The sequence below is a fragment of the Gigantopelta aegis genome, chromosome 1, assembly GCF_016097555.1.
Source record: "Gigantopelta aegis isolate Gae_Host chromosome 1, Gae_host_genome, whole genome shotgun sequence".
In the NCBI taxonomy this organism is placed as follows: Eukaryota; Metazoa; Mollusca; class Gastropoda; order Neomphalida; family Peltospiridae; genus Gigantopelta; species Gigantopelta aegis.
Window position 1 is genome coordinate 36208197 of NC_054699.1, and position 11622 is coordinate 36219818.

An 11622-nucleotide genomic window follows, 5' to 3' on the forward strand; every position below is an offset into this window, starting at 1 on the left:
ACACTGTCATGTATTGTACAGTCTATTTACTACAAAACATGGATGTGACAATATACACTGTCATGTATTGTACAGTCTATTTACTACAAAACACGGATGTGACATTATACACACTGTCATGTATTGTACAGTCTATTTACTATAAACACGGATGTGACATTATACACACTGTCATGTATTGTACAGTCTATTTACTACAAAACACGGATGTGACATTATACACACTGTCATGTATTATACAGTCTATTTACTACAAAATATGTATGTGACATTATACACACTGTCATGTACACTTGTTCAGTATACATGTATTCCAGGGCTCAAACTGGCAGCCTGCAGAAAGTGAAAAGCAGTCCATGTTTAGACTCAGCAGGTGAAATAGAAATTCACATGCTAAAACCACTAGAAAATCACAGGACATTTTTTCTAGAGAGAGACGTTTATACGATGTGCTCTTTAGTTGTTAATTCTGTTATATTCTAATTGCATAATGCTCTAAAATCTAGGGGTCCTAATTTTCCCACATTATACCAAACGATCGCCTCACGCTGTCCTATCTTTTTTCAACAGGTCATATTTTTTTGACATCGCACATATTTCTTTTGACATACTATCTTAAAACACCAACAGCAGGCCATATTTTGCTTCCTATTTCAAGGCCTGCAGTTACAGTATATTTACCTCCACTTTTGATGCTAGAAATATACATGTTGGTGCCATCAACCACGGATCAATACACTTGAGTGAATTCCTGGAACATGAGAGAAAAAATTTACTTTTCATAATACAAAGTCATGACTTCTAGAAAAAAAATTAAATCCACTAGCCATGGGATCAGTAATTAAATTTTTTTACTAGCCATGATTACAAATTCACTAGCCCTACTTTACTTTAAGTTAACAAAATTTTACTAAATAATAGTAATAATCAGATATGTCATCTTAAGTTGGGGTAGTGGTGGTATATTCATATTTACAAAATAGACGTAACTGCAACATTTGACAAAAAAAAAAATCACTAGCCATCGGGCATGCCAATTGTAGTTATTTACTAGCCCAACATTGAATATCACTAGACACAGGAGTGGTGCTACCATAATCTAGATGCCCTGAAAGTACTAAATATCTAGCAATGAAAAGAAGGGCTCAGCAGCCTGACATGTTTGCATAAAAACTTACAATAACTTGTTACATGTTATTTACCTTTCATAACATCCTTTAAAATACTGTAACAGTTCCAGTTGCTATAACTTGATATGTTACTTGTACTTTTGTTATCATATGTTATATCAATAGACTGTGCCAGCTGCTATAATTTGAAAGGTGTATTTTACATATACCTGGCATAAAATATTTTAAAGGGACATTCCTGAGTTTGCTGCAATTTTTAAGATGTTATCGATTAACAGAGACTTTTTGACAACTGTAATTACATATCAAGTATATTTTTTTGCATAAAATATTAGTGGCTGTATATTAAACATGTTTCTGATCATTCTAATATTTGTACTAGGTTAAATTTCCTTTTATTTCCTAAAAAAGATTTTTTCGTATATACGAAATTATTTGAGGACAAAATCAAGTTTGGGCTTCTTACAAATATTAAGACGACCAGAAACACATTGAATATATAGATACTGATATTCTAAACAAGAAAATATATTTAATATGTAAGTTTAATTGTAGAAATATTTTTATTAGTCGGAAACATCTTACAATGCAGCAAATTCGGGAATGTCCCTTTAAAATAGATAGTTCATGTAGCTTACATATTACAATCTTATGTTACAACTAGAAGTCAGTTCACATGATTTTACCTACCAGGTAACAGATTTTTAATTATGTTAATTATATTTGGACCATTTTGGAAATTGATAAAGCACCAATATTATATCATTAAAAATATAATAAACATCATCAATGTTTGATAAACACTTCGGTTGAAATGTTTGGACTGATTCATTACAATGTATTTGGTTTAGACCGATTCAATGAATGAATGAATGAATGAATGAATGAATGTTTAACGACACCCCAGCACGAAAAATACATCGGCTATTGGGTGTCAAACTATGGTAATGCAAATAAATAAAGTGATGATCAACATCAATATAAAAATTCAAGACTTAAACAAAAACAGTGTAAAGAACTGTGCAAAAACAAAAATATCACAGAATTTTACGGATACTGAATTTTACTCAAAACTTCAATTTTGTGCTGTATTGGCCATTCTCAAAGAGAATGTTACACCCCTGCACCACGGTGAGGTTACAGCACACGCAGGGGAGACCAATTCAAAGTCAACTTGACTGTTGCAATAATAATGACTACTGGGCCTCTATGCATCAAGTGGTCAAAATCAGTCTAAAACATTTTTAAATACATTTTAAAAAGCTCTAGTGATCCTGTAATTAGCAAAATTAAAAGTTGCATAAAACCGACACGTGTATATTGAAGGTTTGCATGAAATAATGTGCCCTGCTTACCTTGCGTAAAATCTTTTAAAATAGATAGTTCCAGTTGCTATAACTTGTTGTCTCATCTTCAGCTGTTCACCAAGAGCCTGAATAACTACAAAATAAATAGGTTTATACTTCATTAATTATACTTCAACATAATGCCACTCAACTAATCTACATCTTCAGCTGTTCACCAAGAGCCTGAATAACTACAAAATAAATAGGTTTATACTTCATTAATTATACTTCAACATAATGCCACTCAACTAATCTACATCTTCAGCTGTTCACTAAGAGCCTGAATAACTACAAAATAAATAGCTTTATACTTCATTAATTATACTTCAACATAATGCCACTCAACTAATCTATATTCACATGTACAATATGTAGCCTCGGTGAATAAGCTTGTTTATGTTATTGACACTACTCACACTTTAGATCTCACTAACTTGGGCACACCAGGCACTTTTTGTGTTTTCTGAGTACAGGAAGATTGTTTTAGTTCCGTACTGTCATTAACATCTGCTGGAGACATGTTAATATTCAGCGATGTATTTCAAGTTATTTTAATGTAATAAAACAGGGGCAGGATTTAGCTCAGTCTGTTGAGTGCTCTCATGAGGTGCTTGTTTCGCAGGATCGAATGACCTCAGTGGATCAATTCAACCGATTGGGGGTTTTCTCGTTCCAACCAATGCACCACAACTGGTCAAAGTCTGTGGTATGTGATTTCCTATCTGTGGAAAAGTGCATATAAAAGATCCTTTGCTGCATTAGGAAAATGTAGCGTATTTCCTCTGTTGACTACATGTCAGAATGACCACGTTTTACATCCAATAGCCGATGATTAATTAATCAATGTGCTCCAGTGGTGTCGTTAAAACAAACTTTTTTAATCAATGTGCTCTAGTGGTGTCGTTAAAACAAACTTTTTTAATCAATGTGCTCCAGTGGTGTCGTTAAACAAACTTTTTTAATCAATGTGCTCTAGTGGTGTCGTTAAACAAACTTTTTTAATCAATGTGCTCCAGTGGTGTCGTTAAAACAAACTTTTTTAATCAATGTGCTCCAGTGGTGTCGTTAAACAAACTTTTTTAATCAATGTGCTCCAGTGGTGTCGTTAAAACAAACTTTTTTAATGTTAACATTTCAGTGCTTTTGAGGTGAAATATTTTGAGGTCAGCAAGTTTATAGTTAATTTGATCGTAAATATTTTGGGCTCAACATTTATTGCCTCGACTTTGATGCAATCTAAAGCCCTGACTACTACATGTAAATTAATCACTCACTACTGTATGTTAAACATATGATCATTCTGAATCTGACATAATGCCACATACAGAGAAATCTTGCTGAATGTTCCATCAGCATAGCAAGGATCTATTACATATATGCACTTTCCAGACGATTAGACAGAACATATAGCACAGCCTTGATGTAGCTTTCATGCACTGGTTGGTTCAATGGGTTCTCATGAACAAAGGAACTCAGGCACATAAGCTAGATCCCACTCACATATGGTCAAATATGTGCATTTATCATATCACTACTAAGGAATAGCATTGGGCACGCCCATTACATAAATCACATATTTTGAGACATAAGTATGCAAATATTTAGAACATAAGTATGCAAATTACATTATTACGCAAATTATATACCAAAATGTGGAACTATTTTCACCTGTCAAAATTTTGAAGTTGTCTTTTGCAAGTATGCAAAGTATGAGAAAATCCCCGCGATTGCAGAGACGGTATTCCAAAAATGTGGGCAAACAAACAAAATCCCCTTCGATGTCCCGTTGAAGTTTTCAAGTTTTATTCTTCAAAACGACCGCGAAACGTTTGTGTTGACGACCCATTCTACATTGCTACACATACACACACACACACACACTCGGTATGCCGAAAGCAGGAGAACAGTGGTTCCTCGGGCAATGCATTGGTAGAAATAAACTTGCTGGACTGATGAAAAACATGTGTTCGAGTGGTAATATTTGTACCACTAAACGACTGACGAACCACTCTGCACAAAAATATCTGGTCCAAAAACTGAACGACAATCACATTCCTGCTCATTAAAACATGCAGATAACAGGACACAAAAATATTCATTCAGTTAATGCATACAGCCATATACATCACGACCAACACAAAGAACTGTCGCACATTCTGTCTGCGATATCAACATCTTGTGAATCCTCAAGTTTGGTTCCCGTGTGTTCGTCTTCGAAGGAAATCCGACAACACTTTTAAATTCGAAACAATCACAGATCATCAATATTTCCGGAGGTGTGAACACCATGTTTGGAGGCAAATGCCAGTGGGGGCAACATCGTAATACATCTGGCTCAGCCTAAAAGTCCTGTTGTCCCCATAAAACAACGAAGAATCATTTTTGACCGTGATTCCGACGGCGACTGAACTTGATGAAGCCCTTAAATAGGTCAGTGACGTAGATATGCCTATGTCTGACAATGACGTAGTATTCAGCAAAATGCCGCGAAAAGTTATTTTGAAAAATTTGGCTATTGTCAATTATTTTATTATAATTTCATTGTGTATATATAAAACTGTTAAATTAGTATTAAATTGTTTAAATAGCTACAATCTTTGTTTCCGCTTTTAACCTAGTTTCAGAAAGCATAGATAACCTTCAAGGTGTATTGACAAACCGATCATCAGCTGAGTGATTGACATGTACATGTATTCATACGTCATAACAAATTGTTACGTCCGAGCGTTGGGGTTTTGTTTATTAATCATTTAAGTGAACAATAAACAAAATTGACAGTGATATGATAAATAGAATTCGTCACGAGTATTTTTTAATATGGGAAATATCAACCTCGGCCTGTTAATCTGTATTTGTCTCGCCAAAGGCTCGACAAATACAGATTAACGAAGCCTCGGTTGATATTTCCCATATTAAAAAATACTCGTGACGAATCCTCTATGTATACATGTCATATACTTAGCAATACATATAGTATCAATTTTTATTGATATGCTCACTTCACCTCCTTCCCACCCCTTCATAAACTCAAAATTATTTTGAGAATGACCCAAATGAACATAACAAAAGCAGTACCAGTATGTGATAAATAAGCATAATTCTACATAACAATCTTTATACCGACATGCCCACAACACCGGCTCATGCTTACAGTTAGAAAAGAAAATGAGTATTTTCTGATATTCTTCTTCTGTAATAACTGTCAGGTCTTGTTCTCGCACTCTCAGCAAGTCTTGTTTATCCAACATCCATTGCTGACTGTTAATAAAACATAAAAATTAACATTCTTTACTGATTCACTGTATACAAAATTGTGGAAGAGACTACCATATTTTTCCTTGAATTGTTTTTTGTATGTGCAATAAAAGAATGACTGAATTTGTTCTGTGTTCTGGAACTATTGAAAACAGCCAGGACTATTGACAAGGAAAAAATACTGCACCTGCTAATCTTACAGTCATCAGTTGCATTTAACAATAATACTATATGTATGTTTAATGTTAAATACCTTCATAATGATAATTTTCCAGTTCGCTGAAAACAAATATTTTTACATATTAATCACTAATAGTAATACAGTGTTCTCGATGGGTGAAAATTATTGGAGGGAGGCCACAAGACACCCCACCCCTAAAACAACAATGGGAAGGAAAGATTGCATGGTTACCATATATCGTTGTGTGTTGGTCAACTTTGTGGAAAGACATACCCCCTATTTTGCCCCTCAGTATCTGGTACAAAAAAATGATGTACGTAATACAAGCTGACTCATCTTTTATGTACCATTCATTGAACTGGAGATGTTGAAGGTCTGACATTCACAGACATTCACCGATCAAATTTTAATATTATTATTTTAATAAAGATTTTAAGATATCTGAAAAATAATCAAGATTATTTTTAAGTGTTACCCTAATGTGGGATAAAAAAAAAATTCTGTCCATTATATTTCCATCCTCATCAAATGAATCGATTGCATTGATATCACCAGGTGATAAAATGTGGTTTTGTTTTTGTAATGGCCTAGGATGCAGAAAGTACTCTCCCACTCACCAAATGCAAGTAAACATTTTCACGGACAAGTGGGAAAATGAAGCTACCAGTTCGATGGCGATCTGTCTTTTTCCAACTGAACGTACTTTTTAATTTTGAATTTTTAAAACCTCTAGGAAAGAACTGTGAAAAACTTTGTTATTATTACAATATTTCAAAATATATTGGTTTGGGCCTTGATTTCGTTTGCCACTTGATGCTGATCACTTACAAAGTGTCCTTAATAATGTTTTTGTCATAATACATTGTATATCATTTGAGGTGACGACAGAGTATATTTATAGGATATTAAACAAGCTTCCATTTCATATCATGTTTATGTCCCGAATGAAATAATTTTCAATTGACAATGAAAATTATTTCACGAGGGACATAAACATGATACGAAATGGAAGCAAGTTTAATATCCTATTTATTACCCATAATCGATCTTAATTTATATCACTAATTGATGACGTCAAAAGTGTTACTTCCCACTTGGCATTCTAGTGGGACGTATCACTTTGATATGTACCAAGATATTTATAACCATATGGGTAATAATATAATATTATTACACATTACTATATTTGTTCTATAGGCTGGCAGACTAGTAGAAATTCGGGTGGGCTAGTAAATTTTATTAGATTCTGGTCTGCCGGGCTAGTGAAATATTTTTCATTTCTGTACTCCTGAATGGCTGACCGGCCTCGGTGGCATCGTGGTTAGGCCATCGGTCTACAGGCTGGTAGGTACTGGTTTCGGATCCCAGTCGAGGCATGGGATTTTTAATCCAGATACCGACTCCAAACCCTGAGTGAGTGCTCCACAAGGCTCAGTGGATAGGTGTAAACCACTTACACCGACCAGTGATCCATAACTGGTTCAACAGAGGCCATGGTTTGTGCTATCCTGCCTGTGGGAAGCGCAAATAACAGATCCCTTGCTGCTAATCGGAAAGAGTAGCCCATGTAGTGGCAACAGCGGGTTTCCTCTCAAAATCTGTGTGGTCCTGAACCATATGTCTGACGCCATATAACCGTAAATAAAATGTGATAGTTAGTGGACACAACAGACAGAATGACTGTTCTGATAATTAATGACAAATATGGTGCCAAATAAGTGGTTTTGCAGTTGGAAAATGATGAATCGATAAAAATAAAATGTTTTCACTGCTCAAATAAAATATAACTTTTATTGTGTGTATCAAACATACAAATGGATATAGGTATGGAACACAATAGATCCTGTCATAAATACCATTAAATTATCTTACAGTAACTGTTGTAAGCTACGGAGGTTTTTGTCAGTTGCATTTTTGTACACACTGCTGCTGCTTGTTTCCTTTAAAATCCAGTGTGCAAACTGATCAGTTATTTAGTGTTGCAAGAAAAATAGCAGAGATGGCTGCTGTTGTTATGTTATGGACGAATGCGAAAAAGTATCTAAAATGTGGTAATGGTATTTAACGTCAAACATAGGGTTAAATTTATAATAGAGAGGGAATCTTTGACTACCCACTGGTAAGCAGAAATTCTGTGTTTTCGTTATAAGAGTTATCTCTAACAGAGATTATAAACATACATCTAGCTCTCGAAACTGCAGAGTACTCTGGTTAAAAACAACACAGTGCAATAGGGCACTGGGCACGTTAAGTCAATACTTTTTTTTAATGTGCACGGCAAGATGCTTACTTAGCAAATTTAACATGGCAGGGATATTGTTTAAGGTTGTCGTTGAAGATTTATTTTGTTAATAATGATGCAAGTACTTCAATTGGGATTTTGTGAGTACGGTAGGTTATACAGTTTTGGTTTGTGTGTCCATTTGTTGCACTATTTCAGTTGAGAAATGGTGCAAACATGGTGCCACAATTTTTTAATACAGGCTGCAACCTACAGAATGCAACTCGCCATTAACAAAGTAAATGATTGGACCTAAAAATGGGGACTCCAGCTCAACCAAACAAAAACGGTTTCAACACTCTTTTCCCCTCTCTACTCAAAAGGAGAAAGTGAAGCTAAAACTTGAAGACCAGCCAGTGCCACAATCAGATACACCAACTTTCCTTGGACCGACACTAGATACACAGCTGACATGAAAGTCTCACATTGATGCCACAGAGGCAAGAGCTGTCAGGAAACTGTCATTAATGAAGAAACTGGCTGGGACTAAATGGGGTGCCACCTCCAAGATCCTCAAGCAGGTATACACCGGAACTATAAGAGCTACCATGGAATATGCCTCTCCAACCTGGACAACTGCTTCAAAAGCAAACAGGAATAAGTTGGAGTACAGCACATGGGCTTCAGAATCATCCTTGTTGCTATGAAGAACACTCCAATCAAAGAAATGGAAAAAACAAAAGACCTTGAGCCTGATCTGGAGTCCAGGCGAGAATATAAGGTCCTCATCCAAGGAAAAAAGATGAAAAGACTATCGTCACACCCCTACACCAAAAGCTCCAGTACATGACAAAACAAAACTGACTAAAAAGGCAAAGTCTCATAAACTATGTGAAGGACCTGCAAAAAATGCATACTGATGTGCTCATGCAAAATGCCAGTCAATATGAAGAGCTTTCTCAAAATGTCTGGTCACCAACACACCATCTCCCAGAAATCAAATTGGATGTTCCAGGACTTACAACAAAGGGGGAGCAATCACCATCTCAACAGCTGGCACTCACCCTAGAAATGATAGACAGGCGATATCCAAAGACAACCTGGATCCATGCATTCACAGATGACTCAGCAAAGAATGCTATACAAAAAGGTGGAAGTGGAGCATACATGTACATCAGTAATCCAGATGGCTCCTCGGCCTCCCTCTCCATTCCAGTTGGTGAGCTAAGCTCGAACTACAGAGCAGAATTGCAAGCCCTGATTGCCGTGACAGAGCTTCTGGTAGAGAAAGAAAAGAAACAGAATACAGTGCTTCTAACAGACTCCTCAATGTCAGCTTTCCAGTCACTTTCATCAGGACTCTCAGATTAGACAACTGCAAGAAAAACTGAATGCTCTTAATCAAAGCTGTAAGGTGATACTACAGTGGATTCCTGCACATGTAGGAGTTGCAGGCAATGAAAAGGCTGACCAACTGGTCAAAGCAGGCAGCTGCCTCCCACAACCCAACTCTTCCATATCATACAGTGAAGCCTAGACAATCCTAAAGCGAAAATTCAAATGTGATTGGAAGACGAGGAATGGCAGATGCAGCCCTGACTGTAACAGCAGTAACCAACTAGACAGAAAAGAACAAACCGTAAACTTCTGTGTTCGCACTGGACAGTGTGGCCTAAAGAATCACCTAAAAAGTATAGGACTTGCAGAGGTGGCACAATTTGAATGTGGTGCTGAAGAGCAAACACCGGAACACGTTCTACAAACCTGCCCACACCTAGAAGAAATCCAACAGAAAGTTTGGACAGAAGACATGTCCCTCAACACCAAACTCTGGGAACCTGTCGACGACCTCCAGAAAATGGCAAACTTCATCGCCACATCCGGATTACTGATATGACAGCCGTAAAACGATTGAACGCAGAAGAAGAATACAGGCTATATATAGGGTATGTAACACAATCCGGACATAGTAAAAACACACACCTACTAAGCTTCGTCCTTCCAGACTACACAGTCCCTGAGTGTCACAGTGCAAAAAAAAAAAAATTGAGTCCTGGGGGGGGGGGGGGGGGGGGGTTGGATGATTAAGTTTTGCCCTCTGTGAACAAGTTTATATAGATCTCTAAGTATCGCTGTTTGCGGATTTTTCTTAAGCAATGCGGTCATGATGAAATAAGAGTTGCTAAATCATCGGCAAATGTGACTTGTGTTCCGTCAATCTGTAGCGAGATATTTCATTTATTTGTTTTTCATTTTTAACATAATTATTATATTTATATTGTTATAAACAACTAGCATATTGGAATTTACGTGAACACCTAACAGTAGATGTCCGATCTTACTACATGTACCACAATTTGTAATAATAGACAAAATATTTACTAATGTGAACTGTGCCAAAAATTGCCTGCCATATTTCTTTTCGCCGGATTTAAGATGGTACAAATTATCTCCCTTTAACATTCGTAACCTTTCGTATAACATCGACTATTAACGGATTCTCCAAGACCGACTTCGGGTCACCTACGTTTGTAAGATGTGTGAGCAATGTACGTTGGTAATGCTAGAACACTCAGGTGAAAAAGCTGGAGAAGTTTGTGTTTTAACTCCCGGGTAGTTGTTGAAAGAGGAGCAGTTCTGAATGACTGAATGTTATCTTTAATGTAGCTATGAATAAAACAAATTTAAATACGTGCATTTGATAATTAAGTTTTGCTAAGTTTTTAACTATGTCTGTCTGTATCTCTGTATGTCTGTCTGCATCTTTCTCGATGTTTTGAGGCCGGGTATAACTCAGTGGTATTGTTCTTATGAGATGCAAAAAACTTGGGGTAACCACCTTGAAATTCAAAATTGCCACCAATTTAATCATTTGGCAAATATTTTCCTCCTAGTTCTCATACATTTTATGTCAAATAATAAAAATATTGCATTACTAGTGTCTTTCATATTTTAGCTTTTAAACTAATGAAATAAAGGAACATACCAATTGTAAACTGTAATTCACAATGATACCAAATTAGCCAATTACTAATTTTTATACTAAGTGGCTATACAATGTTGTTAAGTTCGCCACTATTTAATAATTCCCATACCCTACATATCTGAAAATTGTCAAAAACTAATTTCTTTCCAGTGTGGCCTCTGATTACTTCGTCTGTAATGACATATGCATTGTATAAATCCTCACCAGATTCACACTTGTAGAGTTCTGTGCATTACGTTGTATTCCTTATAGATTCATCTAGGCCTACCTGAACACTTACTGACACCACAGTTGCATCTGATTAATTCTACCATAGCCTCTGGTGCAACACAGGTACAAATATATCACCATTCTTGACCCAACCATGGGTCTAGAACTTTTGGATGTAGCGTGGAATCGTGAACTCAGATGTCTGCTTGGGAATATGCACTTTGGGTATGCTGTTTCCATACCCAAGCTATATGTGGCAGTGTTTACACACCTTGATTTGCCGTTGGCTTCTT

General features: G+C 36.2%; 1 protein-coding gene across 1 annotated transcript in view; it reads right to left on the reverse strand.

Annotated features, from left to right (window-relative positions):
* Positions 1–10578, reverse strand: part of LOC121374357 (cyclin-C-like) — a 28221-nt gene extending 17643 nt beyond the window's left edge. The window contains exons 1-4 of the mRNA XM_041501461.1: positions 10516–10578; positions 5628–5734; positions 2486–2570; positions 682–751 (exon numbers count right to left, since the gene is read on the reverse strand). Coding sequence (XP_041357395.1) covers positions 682–751; positions 2486–2570; positions 5628–5734; positions 10516–10547 — 294 coding nt within the window. The 5' untranslated portion in view covers positions 10548–10578. The remainder of the gene's footprint in view (positions 1–681; positions 752–2485; positions 2571–5627; positions 5735–10515) is intronic.
* Positions 10579–11622: the final 1044 nt, after the last annotated feature.